The sequence below is a fragment of the Suncus etruscus genome, chromosome 6, assembly GCF_024139225.1.
Source record: "Suncus etruscus isolate mSunEtr1 chromosome 6, mSunEtr1.pri.cur, whole genome shotgun sequence".
Lineage (NCBI taxonomy): Eukaryota > Metazoa > Chordata > Mammalia > Eulipotyphla > Soricidae > Suncus > Suncus etruscus.
This window is the reverse complement of record NC_064853.1, coordinates 93405755-93432461: the sequence shown is the minus strand read 5'-3', so window position 1 is coordinate 93432461 and position 26707 is coordinate 93405755. Positions and strand designations below refer to the sequence as shown.

The following is a 26707-nucleotide window of genomic DNA, read 5'->3' as shown; positions in this document are numbered from 1 at the left end:
AGGGGCTAAGGCAATCCAATTTGATCCCAAAACTGCATATGGTTTCTTGAGCAGTACCAAGAATGATTCCTGAGTACTGGGACAGAAATAAGCCTTGAGCACTGCTATGTGTAACCCCCAAACCTAAATAAGTAAATCATTCCCAAGATCTGATATGGATCTTTGCCAATACCCCCTCAATGAAACTGGTATTGTGTTCCATCAACTTGATTGGCAGAAGACTTTCCATCTACCCTGATTCCAACTGTTCAACATGTCATCCCAGGAGCACTGATTGACACAATTGAGTCTATACCAAGAAAAGATGACGACTCTACTTATACTTTGAGTCATTGTTTATTGCCATCATTGGGTTGTTTTGAAACACTACAATCCATCACAATAACAAGAGACCAATAGAGTTGAAAAGAACACTATTAATTTTCTAAGCCAGAACAAGTTTTCCAGTGAGTGGAAGTTGTGTTAATAACAGTGATTACTCTTTATGAAAGCCCTGAATTAAGTGTTGACAATCTACAGATTGTCAAATGAGGGTAGGGCTCAAAGTGGGTATTTTAGAAGTAGAAATACCATGGAGGAAGAACAAGAGATCTGATGTAACATTAAGTGTCATAGTAATTAGTTCAACTTTATATAGAAAGTGTGAAAAGCTTTGGAGTGCAATGAAAATAATTAGATAGTTCTGAATTCTGGGACTAGTACTTCTGTAAATTGATGCAGGAAAAATATTTTTTAGTTTCTGGTCAAATATGAGTAATATAAAGAACTAAATACTTGGATTCATGTTGATCCTATTTTAAAAGAATAAAAACATGCTTAGAATGTAAAATTGCTTTGGTACTTTAGATCTGAATTATCCCAAATACTCCTGCTTTTGTTGGCTTACTCTTTGGGTATGTATAAACTTTGGTAAGGCCTCTGTTAAGATTAAAGATACTGTTTTCTTTCATCTGTGGAACATCTTTGAATGACTCTTTGAATGACTCTTCGTGGCTGGCGTTGTGAATAAACTACTTTGTCCTGACTACTTGTTACTCTGAGAAGACTCTCTTTGAATTGAGCAACCTGTTCTCTCATCTCTCTTGCAGAGACACCCCATCCTTCTGTTGGTCTGGGGAAAGCCCATTCTTCATCTTCTGGCTCTTGCAGACAGAGAACCTTTAAGTTCTTTAAGTTGACTCATGCAGTTTTCGTCAACACTATGTTCTGCTAGAGGACCCTTTCAAAGGCCCTGTTGTGAGAATGCAAAGGACTCCTCTGAGCATAACTTGCCAGATAGAAAGAATTCCAGTGCTGCCAAGTTATCTACTTGTTCCTAAAAACAAGTAGATATGTTATTCTGAAAATAAGCCACAGTCCATTGTTGTAGAGGGGGCCTTGGGACCATGTTCAAGGGAGAGTAAACTGAGGCAGGGAAGTCCTCAGCCCACGTCCCTGAGGTGGAGCAGGTCTCTCCACAGCTGGCTGCCAGCCTGCACTGGTGTCCACTCTGTCTACAGAGCTAGCCGTATTAGAGGACAGTGGTATGGCAGAACTTGTCATTCTGGGCCTGTGAAAGAGAACTCTTCCTTATCTTATCTTGGGTTTTGGTGCTGCCTGCCTTTGAGCTGGTATCATTTTCTCCAGACCTTGGTTTCTCAGCCCACCAAAAAAAGGACGAGAGAAAGAGAGGATGAATCAAGTGATTTTTCTTTGATATCCCTATGATAGATCTAGCATGGAATGCTTTATTAATCAACTCTTTTGATATTAAGGGATAATGCTCGCTGCTTTTGAGAATTAATTCTTGGTGTTCTAAAGAAAAATTGTAGGGGCTGGGAAGGCGGCACTAGAGGTAAGGTGCTTGCAAGTGCTAGCATAGGACAGACCGTGGTTCCATCCCCCGGCGTCCCATATGGTCCCCCCAAGCCAGGAGCGATTTCTGAGCACATAGCCAGGAGTAACCCCTGAGTGTCAAATGGGTGTGACCCAAAAACCAAAAAAAAAATTGTAATAGATTCACAATTTTTGGGAAAACACTTAAGAGAAAAAAGAGGGGCCCGGAGAGATAGAACTGCAGCATTTGCCTTGCAAGCAGCCGATCCAGGACCAAAGGTGGTTGGTTCGAATCCTGGTGTCCCATATGGTCCCCCGTGCCTGCCAGGAAGCTATTTCTGAGCAGACAGCCAGGAGTAACCCCTGAATATCGCCGGGTGTGGCCCCAAAACAAAAACAAAAACAAAAAAGAGAAAAAAGAGCCATAACTCTGTATTATTCATCTAAAAAGTTTTTTAAAACACAATGACATGGGCCGGAGAGATAGCACAGTGGCGTTTGACTTGCAAGCAGCCGATCCAGGACCTAAGGTGATTGGTTCGAATCCCAGCGTCCCATATGGTCCCCCGTGTCTGCCAGGAGCTATTTCTGAGCAGATAGCCAGGAGTAACTCCTGAGCAACTCGGGTGTGCCCCCCCCCCAAAAAAAAACACAATGACAAATACACCAGATAGTACAGGAAGGAAGCACTTGCCTTGCTTATAGCTTGGCAAGCTTAACCAACTTGACCCTGGTTCTACTCCTGGAACCATATGTGGTCCCTTGAGCCCCTGAGCGCCATGAATGTGCACCCAAACTGTGCCCTGCCCAACATTAAAAATAGAACAAAATTGAAAGATAAAGAATCGCCTTAACTCAATCAAACAGTGTCTTAATGACATTTCCTTGACTTCAGAATGAAGAAATTCTTGGGAGCAGTCATGACGGTGAGAACCCTGCACAAGAGCAGTTTGGCAGTCCTGAAAATCTTACCCCTAGCAGGTAAGATTGTTAATTCTGTTGTGAAGTAATTTTAAAATTTTAAATTTTATCACTTGCCCTTCCCAGATGTAATCACATATTAAAGGTAAATCATTTCTAGTTGGCTCTTGAATGGTCAGGCCACCCATCCCTGTGCAGTGCATGTCATAGTCATAGTTGGCTTCATTATCGTGCAGGATGTGGGGTGAGGGTTTGTTTATTCGTTCATTCTGCCAACAGCCCTGCTTGATTAAATCTGTGAATGAGACTCACAGATAAAAAAGAAGTGTTGATTAAGGGTTCACCATCTTTCTCCTCAATCCCACCCTTTGTGTACTTAAGAAACTTGTGAATCTCATAAACACAAATTAGGAAGAGCTGAAAATTACATCAACTAGTCTTAAAATGCATTATCAAGAAAATAATAAATGTAAACTAATATCAACAATGATGCATCCATTTTAGTGATACATTAAAATGATGCACTGCTCAGTTCTTCCAAGATACATTTCAAGGCTATTGACTCCCAAAGACACAATCTGAGCAATATTTCATGCTATTTTTGGCCCAAAGGGAAGGTGCAATATACAGGCAGATACCACGTAGCTCAGAGCACCAGAATTAGATTAGTAGAACAAATTTCAGGGGGATTTCCCTAAAATGTGCTCTACTCCTTATACAGTGTTCAGGAGTTTCTTTGGGCAGTGCTTGAGGGACCACACCTGGGATGAAACCTATGGTTTCTGCATGCTAACTATATGCTTCAATCCTTTGAGGTATTTCCACACTGGGGGAGAGGGGATGTAAAAAAAAACCACTATTTTTTAATATTAGTAATCCCGATACAATTACCTCTATTCTCACTCATTTATACCTGCACTGTTCAATTTGATGAACTGTTATTTTTTTTCAACTTCCAGAACTGTGTTTAGCTCTTAGCCAGCTTCCAAAAAATATTAACTATACAATGAGTATCTTTTATTTCCCTCCTTCATGAAAAGCAATGATTAGTTTAATCAAATGATTGTTTTTCTTCATTTCAAGGTGTGCTCAAGGAAGCATGTAGACTCTTACTGTTATGTCTTTGTCTTATAGGAAATGGCTTTATTCAGCATGCTTGAGTGTGTTTGAGATTCTTTGAAAAGTACTTCTTAATGATGTGTCAATACCATTAACCCACACTTATTTTTATCACTGTAAGTTTACCTTTATTAGATCTTAGTTAAGAGTTCTTTATGTCAGTTGATGAATCATTTTCCTTACTTTATGTTGATGAATCATTTTCAGGTCAAATTAAATCATGCTTCTAATAAGAAATTTAGAGGGGGAAAGCCGAAACATTTAATCAAAGAAAAATTATGATTTTTGCAAAGAACTTTGAGAAGAGCCAAAACTTAGCTAAATATCAATTTCTGAGCAGGAGAAATTGGATGCCTCATTTGGTACTACCCAGATTTGAATACATATCTGGGCATTACCCATCTTTGATAAATCTAATCTGTATTTCCTTTCTCTTTGACTTTCTAGATGAGTTCTGATGCATAACTAATACAAATTTGTGGAGGCTAGAGGTAAAAGAACAGCATATTTGGTACATTGTAAGCACTCAGATTGATCAACTATAACACTTAAGCAGTGTAGGCAAAATGTTATACCAATTAGTGTTCATGAAGGATTCTTAAATAATTTTTCTGTTTATATTTGGATCATGTGCTTGCCAGAAAACAATGCTTAACTATATTAAAGAAAACCTATTTAGAGCACTCTGTGATGGTCCATGCAAATCCCTACTTCCCAAACCTAGATAGTTAGCTGGAAGAAAACACATGAAATAATCAGTAGGTACCACAGTTATAGAAGTGACTAAGTGTATATTTTGGGGAAGTACAGATGTTTAATGAAAGGGAAATTAGGACTGTTAATAAGATTTCAACAGGTAGAAAAGGTATTCCTGACAAAAGAAAACAGCATATTCAAAATATGACTATGAATATGAATAGTGGCAGCTAATCCCAAGAGTAAAAAAAATTAAGTTATAGAGAAAAGTAGACAACAGAAGACCCTGACAATTGGATAGAGATTAGATTTAATGATGGAGGCAAAAGGTAGCAGTTGAGGTCTGGGGCAAAGGACCATAACAATAAAAGCTGGAGTCTGGTTTAGAACACAGTATTGCAGGAAATACCTAACATTTCTCTCATTGTGGCAGAAGAACCCTACAGTAAACATTCTGAGTCAGTCTTATCAGTCTCTCTGATGGTGTTCAGTTAAAGTCCCCAATATAAGTGGTTAATTAATTTTCCTAACTAAGCAACATTTTAGTTGGATTTTTTTTTCAAGCAACTACCATGTCTTTCCAAGTAAAGGATTCTTCTACAATCCTTCAGAGGCTTCCAAAATTTAAATAATGTATAGACTGAATCACACAATAGACTATGCTTAGAACTGAGCAGGAATCAGAGGAAAGCAGAGACTATCCTCTGTATACATATAATGAAGCATCCAACCAAAGCAGGCTTAAAAATATTCTTGACTCAAGTGAGTTGGGCTAGAAATCTTCTTCAGGGCAAATAATGATGTTGAAATAAAAGGCAAATAGGACCTTTTCACATTTAATATTAAGGAGCTATGGCTATTGGTTCTGACTTTACGAACAATCTATTATCAGAGCAAAAACTCTTCAGAAGCCCAGAAGAGAGAGGACACAGAAATCTTTAATCCTGGGCACGGTAACAGGTCTGAGCAAGAATACAAGATTAAAACTGTGTGTACAGGCATTTTTCATATTAAACAGAATGGGTTATATATAAACAAATGGTGTTCGTAAGATTTTTTTTAAAAAAAACAAACCCTTTGTTAAAATACACATCTGCCAACAGTGAGATTGTTTATTGGAAATCAGATTTATTTTTAAAAATGCACTAATTATTTTGCCATACAAGAGCAAAATTCAAATATAAATAGTTAAACACTCTGATATAAAATTAACAATGCAATCCAAGAGGTAAAAAAGGGCATTTTTTTAAGCAATAACACTGTACAATCATCTTCTATACAAGTGACCATTCAGATCAATTGTTTACTTTTCCCTTGCTAATTTTAAAAAGACAGCACTACATAGGAGCACCAAATGCCTTTTCCTTCCCTTTTAAAAGGGTGCAATCTTCTAATTTTCAAAGACTCTTCTTAGTACATTGAGTCTGAACGAAGGAAGCATCTAGCAGGAAGTGCCTTCATATTTCCTTCACATTAACTGTTTCCTTCTACTCAAAGCAAAAACAAAATGGAAAAAGAACAGAGTGAAGGAGAGCGCTTTTCCAAATAAATAATTATTTTCACAAAAACATTGCTGTAAACAAAATCACTTTGATAGTCAGAGACGATGAAGTTTTCAATTAATGACAAATTTAAACAATGACAAATACAGCTACAGTATGTAGGTGCAAAGGCAATGACTATTAAGGAAACAACCAACTAAATGAATTATAAACCTGCTTTGTTCTCTATATTTTCAATTGGTCAGAAAATTTAGAATGTAATGACTATGAAGCCCACACCTTCTCTGAAAGTAACTATAATCAGAATACAAGATGCCATAATTTTAACACTCATTCAAAATTCTAAATTATTTGAGCAATCAAAACAAGTTTCATTGTTCAAAATAGAAAAAAAAAATCCTGTAAACATTAAAAACTACCTCCAAAAAAAAAAAGCAAACAACAACAACAAAAAAACTACCTCCAAAGAAATTATAGACCTATGTCTATATGTCATCCAGTTTTATGAGAAATCCTTTTCAGTTAGTTTCTTTTTCTTTTTCCTTTTTTTTTCTTTTTTGAGGAATCATGTTTCAGATATCAGATTTATCGTGATTCATCTTGGATAGCTGGCAATAAGGCTGAACCTAGAACACGTGGTTTACATTGTATGACATCCTGGGTTTGAGCCACAGCACCAATATATATATATATATATATAATATATATATATATTATATATATAATATATATATGCTAATAGTAAATTTCAAAAGAAAAAAGATCAGTCTTCTAGAAAAAAAGTTTTATCATAGGTTCAACCTTGTTCCCTGGGGTGAAGGAAGATTGATTGTATCCTGGCCAGTTTGATACTGCTCTGCATAGTAATTTTAAAAAAATGTTTTAGCATTCAACCACACTTCTTTGAATACAAGGAATATGCAGCTTTACAAATGTTGTAAGTCTTATTTTGGTGACTTTTTAAAAAATCACTTTCATTTGGTTTTCAGGTTTAAAATATTAAAGTCTTTGAAGTCATTGATGGTAATTGTTTTGTCAAGTTAATAGATTCTTAATAAACCTATCACTTTGATTTGAGGTCTAATACTCTTAATTCTAAAAATATTTATATGTAACGAAGTCCTGTGATTCTTGATGCCTTGAGGGTTGATCGAATGAAGATGAATGATCAGTGAGATAATTTATACACTAAGGGTTTCATTTTATAAGTTAGGCAAAAAGAGACTGAATATTTCATCTCTTTGAAGTCTCCATATTATAGCTTTCTAAGCAAAGTACATAAAAAATCATCTAAGTAGCCCAAATGGATATTTAAAAACCAATTACAATTCACTAGATTAAAATCATCCTTTCAGAATTAACAACTACTTCCCTCCACAGGTACCCTGGCCCAAATGGATATTTAAAAACCAATTACAATTCACTAGATTAAAATCATCCTTTCAGAATTAACAACTACTTCTCTCCACAGGTACCCTATGGGTAATAAACTGCTCATGTTTGGTATCATTGCCTAATATTTTAAAATAAAATTTTAAAAAAGAAATCAACATTCAAGTACCAATTAGAACAGACCTAATGAATTCTCAAATTTCCAATTAAGCTTTGAAAAAATGCTTTTAAGTGATTTCAACGCTAAGTAAAATAACTATGGATAGAACCATAGTGATTTGGATGTTGACAAAGAAATTATGTGTGTTGGGGGGGGGGATTATGCATATTAAAATTTTCTGTTTGGGGGCCAGAGTGGTGGCACAAGCCATCTGCCTTGCTCAAGCTAGCCTAGGACGGACCGGGGTTGGATCCCCAGTCATCCCATATGGTCCCCCAAGGCAGGAACGATTTCTGAGTGCACAGCTAGGAGTAACCCCTGAGCATCACCAGGTGTGGCCCAAAACAAACAAACAAAAAAATTTCTTTTCTATAGACCAAGAGATTTTCTTTTACTAAATTCAGATGTTCCCCAATGCTAGTCCTCCCCTGCTCTCAGCACCACTGTCAAGTGCTCATTAATAAAAAAAATAAACAAACATGTATACTTGGTCTCATAACCTTTTCCTTTCTTTGAAATATTTGACTTGCAAACTTCACTTGCATATTTTCCCAAAGCAGTTACTTTCATCCACTATCACTCTTCAAAGGTGCATGTGGCATTAGGTGAGAACCTGAAATTTCCCTTGATTTTGGTTTTCAAAGCTCTCCTGGAAAACACACATTCCTTAAAATGAATTTATGCAAAGGCTTGGACTGCATTACAGAATCAAAGAAACGTGGGATGGGCTGGACTTTGACAACAAACACATGTCTCTGTGTCTTTCAGACTCATTTCACTTAGGGGGTAGACATTTCAAGGGGTTTCTTCCCCCTCTGGCTCCGTGAGAGTGGAAACATACAACATTCAAGTACTGTTACAGAAAGGCACCCCGACAAGAATAAGTTTTCACTAGTTTCGGTCTGCACAGGATTATGATCTTAATCAACTTGCAGTAGATTTGACTAAAGAAACCTTTCGAGAGAGTTTTTACTTTAGGGTCAGTAGCAGCCTTCCAAAGGCCCCGCATGTCTTGGTCATGTCCATGAGATGTCATCATTTTCTCATAGATGCAAGGATGATAAGGAGTCTTCCCTTCGCCAGAGAAAAACACATGGTCTTGTGGCACAACTCCCATCTTATTGGCACAGAGGCCCATGAACACATCATCTATGTACAGACTGGAGTTCAGTGTCTGTGACGCCTCGTAAACTTTGGCGGTCACGTCATTGGAAAAGAGATAGGCAGCACCCGCCGTGTAGTCAGGGTAAGCGGGCCACTGGTACATTTCATAGGAAACATAGTATTTGCTTTCTTTGTTCCGAACGGGTGGGGCGCCCCGGTGAACGTGACCAATCCAAAAGTCTTGCACACCAATTTGTTCCAAACTCTGAAGGTATTCGATGAGATTTGGCATATGAATGAATATGTCATCATCGGCGGTCATGAAGAATTTGGCTTGTGGACAATAGCTATTGGCCCAGTTGAACTGCAGAAGTAATTTAACTGTGAGATTGTAGAAAGTATCCTCAAAGTCTTGCTGAATGATATCTTGGTAAATCTGATCTTCCCAAATCAGCTTCTGTTGTAATTCTTCTCTCATCTGTGGCTGGGTAGGAATACCTAAGGCAAACAGAGTTTTGATGTTGGCGTTGAAGAGCGCGTGGATATATTTCTCGTTGCCCCATGTATTTCTGATGGCTAATCGGCGATGGTAGTTTTCGGGAGCTGTCTTTACAAAGAGTAAAAGAAGGACATCTTGCTCCTGGCATCTGTCTTCATGATTAATCAAGTATGGGTACCGAGGGGTTCCGTTCAAGCCATGCTTAAGTGAAAGACTGTTATTTACAAAGTCATAGCTATTGATGAGGTATCTGTAAGAGTAGGACTTCATATGGTTCACCACATCATAATTCACAGGCCCCCAAAACATCATGACACTCAGGATAAAGCAGGTGGCAAATAACTGAACAAACTGCCATCTTTTCACTCTTCTGCCGCTGAAAAACCTCCTGATATCCATTTGGGTTACTGTTCATTTATTTAGGACCAGTCAGAAATAGACGCAGACTTTTCTGGGCCCCTAGAATAGTGCGTGATGCAGAACAGCTGTTCATCTTAATACATGTCGGTTATCAAGAATGTCCGTAGAAACTGCTTCTTTTACCAATTTATTTTCTCTTAACGTCACTTCTCTTAGATGGCAAAGCAAAGGAGCGTGCTGTTGATGCAGACCTGTTACATCAGGATGTCTCCACACTGACATGCTTCATCAAGCTCAGTCACCAGGCTCTCAAAGCTAGGCCACTGATTTTGTTAGGTGACTATTAAGTGCAGCCTGCCAGGGAGAGGAAAGAGAACAAGTCAATGAGTTTGAAAAAGAAACAAATGCACTCTTCATTTCCTTAGAAAAGAATGCCAAGTGGCTCAAGTGGTAAAATACCTGTCTAGCATGGGTGAGGGCCCTGACGTCCATCCCCAGCAACCCAACTTACTCTACCCTCAATAATGCCTCCATGACACTATAGTTATATACACTGAGGAGCCACACTGAGCACTGAGCTGTCAGGTTTGAACACTGGACCAACGTCATGGAAAGTGGCCATATATTTAGTCCTGGGAGATTCCCCAAGCACTATTTTAGGTGGCCCCTATTAAAAAGAAACCAAAAATGGGCTGGAAGATAGTATAGCAGTTAGGCTCAGGCTTATCATGCACCTGACTTGCGTTCAATTCATGACACCACACGGTCCCCTGATCACTGCTAGGTGCAGCCCTGGAAATCCTAGGCATCACTGGAGTGGGCCAGGTACCCCCAACACCACAGGACCCTAGCAGCATCGAACCCTTGGGCCCTTGTATTGAACCGCTAGCCTGGGTTATTAAAAAATAACTGGTGAAACACCCCTCATCCCAGCCTTGTGAACATTTGTTTGGGACAGATTCGCGCGCACGCGAGCACAAAATTTAACCTCCCACATCCCAACTTTGTGAACATTGCTTGGGACAGACCACACACACACACACACACACACACACACACACACACACACACCACAAAATGTAACCTCCCAGATCACAACTTTGTGAACATTTCTTGGGACAGACCCCCTCCTACACACACACATACAATGTAACCTCCCATCCTTGCCTTGTGAACATTGATTGGGACAGACCTTACACACACACACACACACACACACACACACACACACACACACACACAAATGTAACCTCCCATTATCCCAGCCTTGTGAAATGGGACAGACCACACTCTTCCTCCCCCTCACTTGATGGGGTGCATTTGGGAAGTCTAGGATAAAGAAAAGCATCATTCTGTATTGTTGTCTCTCTATTCAAAATACGAAGACTCTTTCCTCTACCTTAAACAAGCAAAGAAGAAAAAACAACAAAACCTCCTAACACATCCATCATGTGTTATTCTTTGTTTTGTTGTTTTGTTTTGTTTTTGGGCCACACCTGGTTGATGCTCAAGGGTTACTTCTGGCTATGCGCTCAGAAATCGCTCCTGGTGGGGCCGGAGAGATGGCATGGAGGTAGGGCGTTTGCCTTGCAAGCAGAAGGATGGTGGTTCGGAATTCCAGCATCCTATATGGTCCCCCGAGCCTGCCAGGAGTGATTTCTGAGCATAGAGCCAGGAGTAACCGATGAGCACTGCCAGGTGTGACCCCCCCCACCCCAAATCGTTCCTGGCTTGGCAACCATATGGGACGCCGGGTAATAGAACCTTGGTCTGTCCTAGGTTAGCGCATAGCAAGACAAATGCCCTACTGCTTGCACCATTGCTCCAGCCCCACATGTTATTTTTAAAGTTCAAACTTCTAAAACATGTATATAATCCATTAATTATATTATCTTGGAAAAGTTAGAATGAAAATTACATTATTTTAAGATAAAATAATGAATACAATAAAAAGGTTTTATTTGGGGGGGGGCACCCAGCGGGACTCAAGGCTTACTCCTGGCTCAGGGACCACTCCGGGAAGAATTTGGGGGGATGATATGAGGTATCAGTTTTGAACCTGGGTTGGCCATGTGAAAGGCAAGAGCCCTACCTGCTGTACTATCTTTCTGACCCTCACAGTGAAAGTTCTTAATATCTATTAAGCTTGCAAAGTAGGAATAAAAGTAAGATATTTTAAAATCAAGGTTGATAATCAAGGAAATCAGAAGCACTTTTCAGAAACATATTTTAGAGGCTGGGATATGGTAAAAGTGGTAGATTCTAGGCTTTCCACAAGGCCCTGAGTTAAGTTCCCAGTACCTCACAAGATGTACCCCCCAATGTATTTTTAAAAACATTTCAGAGCTGGAGCACAGTATAGCAGGTAGGTACTTGGCTATGCATGTGGTCTATCTGGGTTTGATTCTTAATACCTCATATGGTCCTCCAAGCTCTCCAGAAGTGATCAATCCCTGGGCACAGAGCCAGCATTAAGCGTGAGCACCAGAGTATAGCCTCCCATAAACAACAACAACAAAAACATATTTAAAGGCCAGGGTTGTACTTTACAGAACTGGCATACATGATAAAATGTACAGGGCCAGTGCCCCATGACTCCTGAGCACCAGTGGGTATATATCCCAGGTGGTCCCCATACCGCTTGTCCCCTGCCTCCCAAAAGTATATTTCAAGTTTTCATCTGGATATTCAACTCAAAACTAACACATTCAAAATCAGGGCCCAAGAAGACATAGCCACCATCTTTGCAGTCGGGTGATTGCTGACTGTTGTCAAATCACCCACTTAGTACAGCCAAATCAGAGCAGCAGACATCTGACAACACTGGGATAACACTGTAAGATCTCAACAGCTTTATGGAGATCAAGGGATATTTATACAGAACTTTGGAATAGAGAGAGCTATAGAGATACGCTTATGTGACAAAGAAAGACAAGGCACCCAAGACCCAAACACCATTTCAGTTTCCACTTCATGCACTATGTCAGTGATCTGAACACCTTCCTTGTCTTCCAATTTCAATCTCCACCTAATACCTCCTGTAAACTGCTTCCTCTTAATTGCCCTTCAATTCATCCTCATTTCTCACTCCATGGGCTAAAAGATACCCCTACTCCCACAGCATCCCAACTTTACATTATCCATCCTCCTAGAGTCTGTAGGACTTTGAATTAACACAGACCTAACCAGCAGGCTCACTGAGCAATCTGAATTCCCCAGATCTCTCTCCTGGCTCATAGTATCCAGTCTTGGCTGAAAGCTGAGCCATGCTTGTAAGCTGTAGCTGTAGCATTGTAAACTGGCAGATCTTTTCTTACTGTCTCATTTCCTTTTGGAGAAGCCAGTGTTGGAGCCAACCCCTTTACAAAAGCAGTTCTGGTCTGCACTGCCTTCTGACACTGATCTTCCTGCAATGAGATATATTTAATGGTCTCTCCCAATTTTACTGAACACCAACCATGGTGTAGCAAACCATAGAGTTGGTGCAGAGACAAGCATGCTGTGCCTGGAGTCACCTTTGCAAGCATTGCCTTGCAGCCTGTGGAAAGCAGAGGCCTGGTTGTATGACTTCCTCCCAATGTCAGGCTTTTGCCTCCAATTTGCTTTCCCATCTCCTAAAATAGCTCCATTTTACAGTGCTAACTCAAAGGGAGAGCAGGTGAAAATTGGATTAGATTTTTTGTTTGGGGGCCATACCCAGTGGTTCTTGGGATTTACTCCTGGTATGTGCCCAAGGGTCACTCCTGGCAAGGACTGGAGAAAGATATAGAGTGCTGGAGATCAAACATGTGTCAGCTGAATGCAAGGCAAGTGCCCTACCCACAGTACTATCACTCAGGCCTTTAAAACTATTTTTAGTTTATGAGAAAAGGGGAGAGGAGAAGAGGAACAGAGACTGAAAAAGAACAGAGTGCAAAGAAAATTCTTGGTGCATAATTTTATGAAACTTTCAAGTTTGTGCCCATGTACTTTTGGGATTGTAACATAAAATGCATTTTTATCATGCTTCCCCATCGAAACATCAAGAAAGACCACACAGAGGATCAGAGTAGTCTCAGTAATTTCCCCCAGTCATGGTTGACTGAATGCAGGGAGGGTAAAAAATACAGCAGGAAACAGAAGTTTCTGGGGTGCCATCATCTTAAATATAACAAAACTATGCAGGGGAAGGGAAGACATGTTTGCTGAGTTTTAAACAAACTCACTTTTGAGGGTATAACTCTGATGCCCAAAATCGTCTCTGCTTCCCTGGAATATGTACTAAATAAATGGAAAGGTAAAGGTGGGTTTTGGGGTAAAGGGACACCCCAAACGTGCTCAGGGAACCCAGGGTCCTTCGTGCTGATATCTACTTAGACAACCTGGTTTGTGACTCTATGGGAGGCTCCTGCAGCATCCAGGGAATTATCTGGACCATCCTGGTTGAGAGAAGTGTAGGGGTTGGGGGTATAAAATTTAGGGTTATCCACTGACAAGATGTGGGGGGGGGGCAATTCTGGGATCAAACCCAAGTCTCCTGCATGCACTACATATATAACTAACCCTCGTGTTATCTCCCCAGCTTCAGCAACAGAATTCTTCATGGCATATTTTAAGACAGTGCATAGGTCTTTGGATATCTTAAGCAAAAAAATCTCAATTAAATCTCATCAGCAGCTTCCCTTCTAACAAACTTAGAGGAAGATTAACATAGCTACAAAAATCTAGCAGCCAGAGCACAATACCAATTCCGTTTCCCCTCCCCCATCAGCATTTGCCTACATTTTGTTTGTTTTGTTTATGGACCACACCCAGCAATGCTCAGGAATTATTCCAGGCTCTGCACTCAGGGATCACTCAGGATAGTGCTCAGAAAATCGTAAGGAATTCTGGGGATGGAACTTGGGTTAGTTGCATGCAAGGCAAATGCCCTCCTTGCTGTACTATCACTTCAGCCCCAAGTATTTGTCTTCTTTGCCTAGCTTTCTTCATTCAGAGCCAAAACAGTTTTTTCATGGGATGTATAGGGTGGAGTGGATGGAGTAGATGGAGAGGGAGACAAAGATCCTATCACAAAGCCAAAAATTCACTCAACATACCTGGTTTGGTGCAGCTTAGAAAGTTCTAATATGAGCTAATTTATTGCAGGCACCTAAACTGTTTAGCCACGGTTTATAGAAATCATACCAAAGGCTCACTGATAGGTCTGATGTGTAGAGGTAAACTACTCTCACTGCCAACGAGTATCAATATTCTTTAAAAAAAAAAAAAAAAAAAAACCACCAAAATTTCCTCCAACAAATATGGTCTCTAGCTGGACTTGGCCAAACCAAAAGCAAAAAGCATCTCCATTAACATAATCCCACTCACTGCTAGGAACTGGTGTTTACAGCCCCATGGGTGCTTGGTTTACGGAGACCCTGGACATGCTGTCGAGGTCCTGGTTGTTGCCAGAGTATTTCAAATCTTCTCTAAAGCACATCTTTTACTTTCCATAGTCAAAGCTCAGGGGTTAGAGTGTGGGGGAGAATCTCCCCTGTGCTTACCAGCACTGGAGGAGGAAAATGCTGAGCCTTCCAGCATTTCAATCCTGAATGCAAGCTCAGCAGCCATCCACAACAGAATGCTGTGGGCGCAGCTCCTTTGTGTGCCTGCAGCACAGTCTGTTAAATGACCAACAGGCTGGAAATCCAGGGCCACCCGCCTTGGGGCCAGATTTATTGTGTAACCTTGGGTAATCCTCCCTGTACTCTGGTGATTTAATCTGGGGAGGCAAGTGTCCATGGGCTGTGTCAAAAGAGGGGCAGTTGAAGGATAAGGAATAGGTTGGGGTACTAGAGAGAAAGTACAGAAGGCATGATGATTGTCTTGCACCCAGCCAACTCAGGTTGTATCCCCAGCACCCCATATGGTACTCTGAGTCCTGCTAGGAGGAGCAGTCAGGAGTAGGCACTGGAGACACCACACTCTCTGAAAATAGCATATTGGAGGCCAATATTAGAATTAAAACTTGGGGGGCCGGCGAGGTGGTGCTAGAGGTAGGTGTCTGCCTTGCAAGCGCTAGCCAAGGAAGGACCGCAGTTCAATCCCCCGGCGTCCCTTATGGTCTCCCCAAGCCAGGGGCAATTTCTGAGCTCTTAGCCAGGAGTAACCCCTGAGCATCAAACATGTGTGGCCTGAAAAACCAAAAAAAAAAAAAAAAGAATTAAAACTTAGGTTTACTTCTGTTTTGCCTGGAAGGAAGGAGCAAATATCAGTAGCATTCTCTTTCATAACAGCAGTAGGCAGGAAAATAAAGAGAAGCGAAATAGCAACATAAGAACAGAGAATGAGGAACTAACTACATATAGTTTTTGTTTAGCCAAGATGAGCTCATCAGAGAATCAGAGAATTATTTCAGGGGCCAGAGATATAGTGTAGTTCAGGTGATGCTCAAATGTAGCCAAACACTGTTCAATTCCTCCATCATTCCAGGAAACCCTTGACAAGCCTAAGTACTACCATTTAAGATTTAAGACTGTGGGGCTGAGAAGCAACATACTTTTGGTCTTTGCATTGATCCCTTGGCCCAGATGGTCAAAAACTGCCAGGGCACTTGGGAGTACATAGAGCCAATCTACTGCCCATTGACATTTAGATAACTGAATAAAGCAGCTGTGTATCTGACAGCTCAAAAGGCTAGAATGTGCACCAGGCATACTTCAAGCCCAGAGTTTCAACTCCCAGAATCACATGGTCCCATGATCACTACTAAGAGTAGTAGCTGGTGGCCCCTGAGCAACTGCCTGATACGGTTTTTGGAGGCCCCAAAACACTGGGCTTAATGAGCACAGCATGGCTGGGACTGAGCATCCTCACGTTTGCAGTTCGGTCAGATATCACTGGATGTGAGCCCAAAGCCTCTTATAGCAATGCTTGAGAGAAACTCCCCCCGAATAATTTTAAAAGAAGTTGTAATATTTACACTCAATGAAATACTACACTGATATTAGAAAATAATAAACTTATATAATTTGTGGAAAAATAGATGAACTTTGAGGTGTTACACTAAGAAATAAGTGAATGAGACAAAATACTTTTCATTCATATGTGGAATATGAACTACTAAAGAGTTTGTTTTGTTTTTTTTCCAGTTCATTTGCTTTAGTAATTCAAACTCTAAGAACTGGTGGAAACCATAGTGGATGCCAAAGGGAAGAGAGGGTAGAGGTTTCCTTGGTAAAAGGTACTTAGGTGGTATGTATATTTAACTTTTTTTTTTTTTTTTTGGTATTTGGGCCACACCTGTGATGCTCAGGGTTCCTGGCTATGTGCCTTACACCCTGCGCCACCACTCTGGCCCCTGTATATATTTAACTATCTTTATGTGCTGGAAGCTCCACACCCAGCAGTGCTTAGGGCTTACTCCTGGTTCTGCTATCAGGAATTATTCCTGGTGTTACACAAAGGAACATATGGGATGCCAGGGATCAAACTATGAAAGGCTGTATGCAAGGCAGTGCCCTACCTGATGCACAATCTCTCTAGCCCTGTGTACTTGTCTTATACACTTATGGAGGTGTAAAGTTAAAATCCTGAATTTCCATAATGTAAATCATCAATGTGTTTCTTAAGTTCTTTAAAAAAAAATTTAGAATATTTTTTTCATAATATCTTTAAGTATTCCTAGGGAGAGAAAGGAAAAAACTAGTTGGCATACCTACAGACTCAAAAGTTTCCTTATTTGACTCAGGTTTTGACTCATTATTTCTGCTTTACCCCTAATGTCAATTTATGACTTGGCGGAAATGACGTTTGTGATCCTAGAACATTATGCAAAATCTGCTACACAATTTGAAGTTTTAATCAAGTAGTGAGACCCACACTTGATATTCAAATGAAATCATATTCATATCCACTATTTCTTTTTCTTTTTCTTTTTTTTTTTTAGTTTTTGGGTCACAACCAGCGGTGCTCAGGGGTTACTCCTGGCTGTCTGCTCAGAAATAGCTCCTGGCAGGCACGGGGGACCATATGGGACACCGGGATTCGAACCAACCACCTTTGGTCCTGGATCGGCTGCTTGCAAGGCAAACACCACTGTGCTACCTCTCCGGGCCCATATCCACTATTTCAATAAATCCTGGGAGTATGTGATTAAAGGTATGTGCCAGGCACAGTAGACTCACAAAGTCTCTAAATATCTTACTAGCTAATTGGAACAAGACTCAATGGACAAACACAGGTCACAGTCAGAGAGGCAGAGCGGACACTAATTTGGGCTAAACCAACTCCAGGTAAAATTAGGTGGATTTCAAGGCATGTAATGAATAAGACCAAGAGGTCTATCAATAGTAGGAGTTAGCAGGTAAGACGCAATTTCAGGGAAGAATACAAAGATCTGGGGCCAGAGCAATAGTACAGCACAGTAAGATGCTTGCCTTGCATGTGGCTGACCCAGGTTTGATCCTCAGCAAATGCTAAGTCTGTCAGGAGTGATCCCTGAGTGTAGAGTCATGAGTTAATCCTGAACACCAACTGATGTGGCCAAAAAACCCCAAAAATAATAGGAACACTTGCAACTTAGCAAATGTTTGAGATACAGGAAGTAGATTTAAAAGTAAGAATCTTGAAATGAAGACTGAAGAGGATGCACATGCCAGGAGCAGCAGAAAGTCATCAAAGTCTCTGGTTTTGTTCTCTTAACACCTAAGTTCATATAGGTTTTGTTAATATGGAAGGATTGGCCTGGCACTGGGGCGCAGATTGGAAGTAACATGCACGCATCAAATACTGAAATAGGATGAGGTGAGGGTAGTGAAGTGGGGTAGGATGAGTTGAGATGGGAGTAGGAAGGGAAGTGGCGAGATGGGCAAAAGTAATTCTATAAAAAAAACAAAATCTTATTTTCTTTTTTCTTTTGTTTCTGGGGCTACATCAGTCGTGTTCAGAGCTTACTCTTGGCTCTATGCTCAGGGATGACTCCAGGCAGGGCTCAGGGTATCAAAAAGGATGCAGGGGATCAAACCCAGGTCAGCTACATGGAAGACAAATGTTATTACCTGATGTATTCTCTCTCCAGTCCCCAAAACATACTTCTTTGAAGAGAAACAAAATCCTACTGAGTGTGTGAGACAGGGAGTGAAGAAAGGAATGAAATCTAGGTTAATGGGGCCAGAGAGATAGCATGGAGGTAAGGTGTTTGCCTTGCATGCAGAAGGACAGTGGTTGGAATCCCGGCAACCCATATGGTCTCCCGAGCCTACCAGGAGTGATTTCTAAGTGCAGAGCCAGGAGTAACCCCTAAGCACTGCGGGGTGTGATTCCCCCCCCCAAAAAAAAAAGAAAAAAGAAAGAAATCTGACTTTATAGAAGCCAGGTCCCGTTTGTGATGTCAGGCTGAAAAAATCCACGAAACTACGCCTGCCCAGTGGGGCCCGACTGTGAAAAATTGTGAGTGCTGCCTGTGTGTGTCTGTCTACTGTCCTGTTGCATGAACCTCTTGGGAGTGGGCCAAAAAGAGGCTCCAGAAACTCGCTCTCCCAGAGGCCAATTCTAGGGCAGGAAAGCCAAGGAACTGCTCCATAACGTGAAAACTGGCTATAAGCAGTATTTTGCAGAAGCCAGGTCCCCTGTTTGTGATGTTAGGCTGGGAAAATCCATGAAACTACGCCTGCCCAGTGGGGCCCAACTGTGAAAAATTGTGAGTGCTCCCTGTGAGTGTCTGTCTACTGCCCTGTTGCGTGAACCTCTTGGGAGTGGGCGGAAAAGAGGCTCCAGCAGAGCACTTCGGCTCCGCTTTGCTACGCGGCCGTGCTCTCTTGTTTTTTGTTTTGTTTTGTTTTGTTTTTGGGCCACACCCGGCGGTGCTCAGGGGTTACTCCTGGCTGTCTGCTCAGAAATAGCTCCTGGCAGGCACGGAGGACCAAATGGGACACCGGGATTCGAACCAACCACCTTTGGTCCTGGATCGGCTGCTAGCAAGACAAAGGCCGCTGTGCTATCTCTCTGGAGCCCTGTGCTCTTTTTTTAAAAAAGAACACCATTGCAACAAGAAGAAAAAATCACAATAAGAACTGTGCTGGATCACTGAAGCCCAGCATTTCTCTCCGGACTGTCTTCTCTGCTGCGTGCTCGGGCCTAAGATTTGATCCTGGGCCCAGAGAGATAGCACAGCGGCGTTTGCTTTGCAAGCAGCCAATCCAGGGCCAAAGGTGGTTGGGTTCGAATCCTGGTGTCCGATATGGTACCCCGTGCCTGCCAGGAGCTATTTCTGAGCACACAGCCAGGAGTAACCCCTGAGCACCGCCAGGTGTGACCCAAAAACAAAAAAAAAAAAAAAAAAAAAAGATTTGATCCTGTCTGAGGCTTCATCCACGGAGGACTCCCCTCCCTTGGAGGCAAGTCGACTCATCCAGAAAGGACGGAGCCAGAGGAGTGTGGCTGCCTGCATCATTTAGCCAATGAATACCACCACAGCATGTAGAAAAACTCACAATACAAGTGTGACAGTGGGGAAACAATGCAGGACAGCATCAGACATAGAGAATGAAGATGACAATTATGATGACCAGATAATGACCAACCAACTAATCAACCTCTCAGATAAGGACTTTAAACTAGCAATATGGAAGATGCTCAATGAACTCAAAGAAATCATGGATCGAGTTGAACAGAACACTAATAAGAACCAAGAAAATATGAAGACAGAAATCACAAAACCCCAAACTGAAATAACATGTCAACTAACAGGCCTGAATAACTCAGTAAACGAAGTGAATGACAAAACGGGTAAGCTCTGGGACAAGGTATCAGAAGCTGAGAATAGATTTGGTGCTGTGGAAGATGAGATAAATAACAATTCCATACAGAGGGAGAGATTGGAAAAAAAACTTAAAGCAAATGAACAGACAGTGGAAAAATTAGTCAAAGAATGGGAACAGATGAAAATAGAAGTCTATGATAAGCTCAACAGGAACAACTTAAGAATCACTGGAGTCCCAGAGACCCAGGAAGAAAATTTCCAGGAAGAATCAACGGTCAAGAACATCATTAAAGAGAAACTTCCAGAGCTAAAGAATATATGTGATCAAATCCTGCATGCTCGAAGAGTACCAACCAAAAGAGACCCCAGAAAAAATACCCGAAGACACATCCTAGTCACAATGACGAATCCCACAGATAGAGACAGAATTCTGAAAACAGCAAGAACAAAAAGGGAAATTACATTCAAGGGAGCATCCTTAAAATTTACAGCAGACCTGTCACCAGAAACACTCAAGGCCAGAAAGCAGTGGTGGGATATTGTGACAAGACTGAATGAAATTAATGCTTCACCTAGAATACTGTACCCAGCAAAACTCACTTTCCGGTTTGACGGAAGAATACATGGTTTCACAGACAAAAAAAAGCTCAGAAACTTTACAGACTCAAAACCAGTCTTAAGAGAAAAACTGAAAGACCTAATTTAAGACAAGACTAACCAAAAGACACACCAAATTTCGATATGAAGATGGTATTAACTCCCAGGACAATTCTTTCTCTCAACGTCAATGGACTAAATGCACCAGTTAAGAGACACAGAGTAGCTAAATGGATCAAAAAAATCCAACCTTCTGCTGCCTACAAGAAACGCACCTGAATAGTCAGAACAAACATAGACTCAAAATAAAAGGCTGGAGAAAAATTATCCAAGCAAACAACACCCATAAAAAAGCTGGAGTGGCTATACTAATATCAGATAATGCAAACTTTATACTCAGGAAGTTGTAAGGGACAAAGATGGGCATTTTATATTAATCAAGGTGTACGTAGAGCAGGAAGAAATAACTCTCCTAAACATATATGCACCGAATGAGGGGCCAGCAAAATATTTAATATAATTGTTGACAATTCTGAAAAATGATATCAATAACAACACAATAATTGTGGGGGACCTCAATATGGCTTTGTCACCACTTCAGTCACCAGACTGAAACCCAACAAGAATATACTAGACCTGAAAAGAGAAATGGAAGAAAGAGGCCTAGTGGATATATATAGGACACTCCATCCCCAGAAACCTAGATACACATTCTTCTCCAATGTACATGGGACATTCTCCAGGATAGACTACATGCTGGCACATAAAACATACCTCCATAATATCAAGAGGATAGAAATTTTGCAGACTACCTTTGCTGACCACAAGGCTCTGAAATTATTTGTGAATTCCAAAGGGACACAGAAGAAAAACTTTAACACCTGGAAGTTAAACAGCCTCATACTGAATAACCAATGGATCCAAGATGAAATCAAGGAGGAAATCAAAAAGTTCCTGGAAACAAATGACAATAAAGACACAAACTATCAGAACTTATGGGACACAGCAAAAGCAGTACTGAGAGGAAAATTTATAGCTTTGCAAGCACACATCAGGAAGGAAAAAGGAGCTTACCTGAGTAGCTTAATGACACAGCTAATAGAACTAGAAAATGCTCAACAAAAGGACCCAAAAATAGGGAGACAGAAGGAAATAACAAAGCTGAGAGCGAAAATCAATGAAGTGGAAACCCAAAAAACAATCTGAAAGATCAACGAAAGCATAAGTTGGTTCTTTGAAAAAATAAACAAGATTGATAGACCACTGGCAAAACTACCAAAGAAAGAGAGAGAGAGAACCTTGATAACTCGTATTAGGAATGAAAAAGGAGAGATCACTACTGATATGACAGAGATTCAAAGGGTAATCAGAAACTACTTTGAGAAACTCTACGCCACTAAAAATGAGAACCAGGAAGAAATGGATAAATTCTTGGAATCTTATAATTTTCCACGGTTGAAGGAAGAGGATGTAGCATATCTAAACACCCCCATCACCATTGATTAAATTAAAACGGTAATCAAATGCCTGCCCAAAAACAAAAGCCCAGGCCCAGGTGGATTCACTAAAGGAATTCTTTCAAACTTTCCAAGAGGAACTACTACTAATCCTGGCAAGACTCTTTCATGAAATTGAACAAACGGAAACACTTCCAAATAGATTTTATGAAGCCAACATCACCTTGATACCTAAACCAGACAGAGATGCTACGAAAAAAGAAAATTACAGACCAATATCGCTGATGAATACAGATGCAAAGATTCTCAACAAAATCCTGGCAAATAGGATTCAGTGCCTCATTAAGAAGATCATCCACTACGATCAAGTAGATTTCATCCCAGGAATGCAAGGATGGTTTAACATCCGTAAATCTATCAACATAATACACAACATCAACAACAAGAAAAATAAAAACCAATGATCATATTAATAGATGCAGAGAAAGCATCTGATAAGGTCCAACACCCATTCTTGATCAAAACTCTCAGCAAGATGGGAATGGAAGGAACCTTTCTCAATATAGTTAAGGTCATCTACCACAAGCCAGTGGCAAATATTATCCTCAATGGAGAAAAACTAAAAGCCTTCCCTCTAAATTCTGGCACAAGACAAGGCTGTCCTCTCTCACCACTCCTATTCAACATAGCACTGGAGGTACTCGCTATAGTGATTAGGCAAGAAAAAGATATAAAGGGAATCCAGATAGGAAAGGAAGAAATCAAGCTCTCACTGTTTGCAGATGACATGATACTCTACCTAGAAAACCCTAAAGACTCTATAAAAAAGCTTCTAGAAACAATAGACTCATATAGCAAGGTGGCAGGCTACAGAATTAACACACAAAAATCAATGGCCTTTCTATACACCAATAGTAATAAGGAAGAAATGGACATTAAGAAAACAACCCCATTCACAATAGTGCCACACAAACTCAAATATCTTGGAATCAACTTGACTAAAAATGTGAAGAACCTATACAAAGAAAACTATAAAACTCTGCTCCAAGAAATAAGAGAGGACATGCGGAAATGGAAACACATACCCTGCTCATGGATTGGCAGCAGGATTAACATAATCAAAATGGCAATACTTCCCAAGGCATTATACAGATTTAATGTGATCCCTCTAAAGATACCCATGACATTCTTCAAAGAAGTGGATCAGGCACTTTTTAATTCGTTTGGAACAATAAACACCCTGGAATAGCTAAAGCAATCATTGGGGAAAAGAATATGGGAGGAATTACTTTCCCCATCTTTAAACTTTACTACAAAGCAATAGTTATCAAAACAGCATGGTATTGGAATAAGGATAGGCCCTCAGATCAGTGGAATAGGCTTGAATACTCAGAAACTGTTCCCCAGACATACAATCACCTAATGTTTGATAAAGGAGCAAGAAATCCTAAATGGAGCAAAAAAAGCCTCTTCAACAAGTGGTGTTGGCACAACTGGCTAGCCACCTGCAAAAAATTGAACTTAGACCCCCAGCTAACATCATGTACGAAGGTAAAATCCAAATGATTAAAGACCTCGATATCAGACCCAAAACCGTAAGATATATAGAACAACACGTAGGCAAAACACTCCAGGACATTGAGACTACAGGCATATTCAAGGAGGAAACTGCACTCTCCAAGCAAGTGAAAGCAGAGATTAACAGATGGGAATATATTAAGCTGAGAAGCTTCTGCTATTTCAAAGGAAATAGCGCCCAGGATATAAGAGCCACCTACTGAGAGTGGGAGAAACTATTCACCCAATACCCATCAGATAAGGGGCTAATCCCCAAAATATACAAGGCACTGACAGAACTTTACAAGAAAAAAAATCTAATCCCATCAAAAAATGGGGAGAAGAAATGGACACTTTGACAAAGAAATACAAATGGCCAAAAGACACATGAAAAAATGCTCCACATCACTAATCATCAGGGAGATGCAAATCAAAACAAGGATGAGGTACCACCTCACACCACAGAGAATGGCACACATCACAAAGAATGAGAATAAACAGTGTTGGTGGGGATGTGGAGAGAAAGGAACTCTTATCCACTGCTGGTGGGAATGCCGTCTAGTTCAACCTTTATGGAAAGCGATATGGAGATTCCTCCAAAAACTGGAAATCAAGCTCCCATACGACTCAGCTATACCACTCCTAGGAATATACCCTAGGAACACAAAAATACAATACAAAAACCCCTTCGTACACCTATATTCACTGCAGTACTATTTACCATAGCAAGACTCTGGAAACAACCAAGATGCCCTTCAACAGACGAATGGCTAAAGAAACTGTGGTACATATACACAATGGAATATTATGCAGCTGTCAGGAGAGATGAAGTCATAAAATTTTCCTATACATGGATGTACACGGAATCTATTATGCTGAGTGAAATAAGTAAGAGAGAAAGAAAAACGCAGAATGGTCTCACTCATCTATTAAGAAAAATGAAAGACATTCTTGCAATAATAATTTTCAGACACAAAAGAGAGAAGGGCTGGAAGTTACAGCTCACCTCATGAAGCTCACCACAAAGAGTGATGAGTTTAGAGAAATAACTACATTTTGAACTGTCCTAAGAATGAGAATATATGAGGGAAATGGAAAGCCTGTCTAGAGTACAGACGGGGGTCTGGTGGGTAGGAGGGAGATTTGGGATATTGGTGATGGGAACGTTGCACTGGTGATGGGTGGTGTTCTTTACATGACTGAAACCCAAACACAATCATGTATGTAATCAAGGTGTTAAAATAAAATATAAAAAAAAATGAAAGAAAGAAATCTACGTTAATGATCACCGATGCTGGGGCCAAAGACAAAGAGGTCCATGGCTGAGCTATCTGCATGTGGGAAGCTGGTGGCTTGGCCCCCAAGCACCAGTGCATGGAGCTGAAAATTGTCCCTGAGCATTGCCTGCCTCAAAGAGAGAAGATAGGGACACCACACCCTTCTTACCCCTTTACATACCTCATCTCAGCTCCCCTCCATTCCTCTCAGAACCAATAGCTGGGTCTAAGGAGTGAGGTACAAAAGAGGGTGCAATTTTAATAACAGAATTACACCTATAACACAACAAAATTACACCTATAATCCATCAAGCTCTTCCCATGAATCAGAGGGGTTTTGTCTCAGTCCTGGGCCAAAGAAATTGCTCCATGGGCTAGATACAGACTTTGGATGCAGGATCTCTGTATTCCAAACTCAGCACCGAAATGATCTCCCAGCACCACCCAGAAAATTTTCCCAACACTCAGGTGGAAGTAGCCCCTAGGTAACATGGGGTGTGGCAAAAAAAAAAAAAAAAACTGCCTCAGGACTTGATGCTTTTTACTTTTCCACTTTTATCACCTAAATTCGAACAAGAAAGATAAGTTTTGGTGCCTATCCAGAATTCTCTTAAGGAAAAAGATAAACAGTTATTTTCTCATCTTGATTTGGGATTTTTTTGTTAATAATACTCAGTGGTTTTACTCTTGGCTCTGTGCTCTGGGATCACTCCTGCTCAGGGGATCATATGAAATATTGGGGACTAAATTGGAGTCAGCTGCATAAAAAGCAAGTGCCTTAACCCTGTACTATCTTTCAGACCACCTTTTCTTGTCTTTATGTTGCGTTTTGTTCAAAGTGGTTTCTAGGCTTCTTTTCATCACAGGTTGCCCTGTTAAAAGAAATCAGGAATAAAAAAAAAAGTCTTCAATATGATTTTAAAAGCCTGTGATTTTTTGATAATCACGGGCTTTTCTTAGTAAACCAGTTGATGTTAGTGGTGCCGAGACACACTGGTTACTGTGTAGGATTAATTGCCTACTCTCTTTAAGAATGTGGGACACAATCCGAAATTTAAATTTTCAGCCCACATTCAAAGCGTGAAAGATGAAATATTCCCTTAACTGGTTATGTTATGTTGTACTTTCATTAAGATCTCAGTGCTTGTTCTGACACATGTGTTTGTTCCTATTCTGTAAAAATAGGAAAATTCCACCTCTCAGCTCTCTTTAATTGATTTGGAGGCTGAGACTGGCAAGGTAATTTAGCTCAAGTCGTGGGCTTGATAAGAAATCATATGCAACGGTTTTCTCTCCAGAAAGAACCCCATTAGAGTGAGCTCTTGATTCAGAGACTAAGTCCAAAGACTTTTAAATCAAACAAGCCTGGATGCAGATGGAGAGAGTAGGGTCTGGCTGTACAGTGTGAGGTTAGTAACCAGTGTCCCTATAGAAACAAAGTTCTGTGTTTGCTAAACAAAGGTGTAGATTTCTGGTTATGGACTAATATAATAAGGACAAGGAAAGAGCAACTGCACGGACAAGTTAA

At 40.6% G+C, this 26707-nt stretch overlaps 2 protein-coding genes across 2 annotated transcripts in view; one reads left to right on the top strand and one right to left on the bottom strand.

The window, feature by feature from the left end:
* MCF2L2 (MCF.2 cell line derived transforming sequence-like 2) overlaps positions 1–26707 on the top strand; it is a 257863-nt gene that overhangs the window by 131356 nt on the left and 99800 nt on the right. Inside the window, exon 17 of the mRNA XM_049775600.1 lies at positions 2711–2796. Within this exon, the coding sequence (XP_049631557.1) occupies positions 2711–2796 (86 nt within the window). The remainder of the gene's footprint in view (positions 1–2710; positions 2797–26707) is intronic.
* B3GNT5 (UDP-GlcNAc:betaGal beta-1,3-N-acetylglucosaminyltransferase 5) lies at positions 8303–9607 on the bottom strand. Its single transcript, XM_049775871.1, has one exon. The coding sequence runs from the start codon at positions 9605–9607 to the stop codon at positions 8462–8464; it is 1146 nt and encodes a 381-aa protein (XP_049631828.1). The 3' UTR covers positions 8303–8461.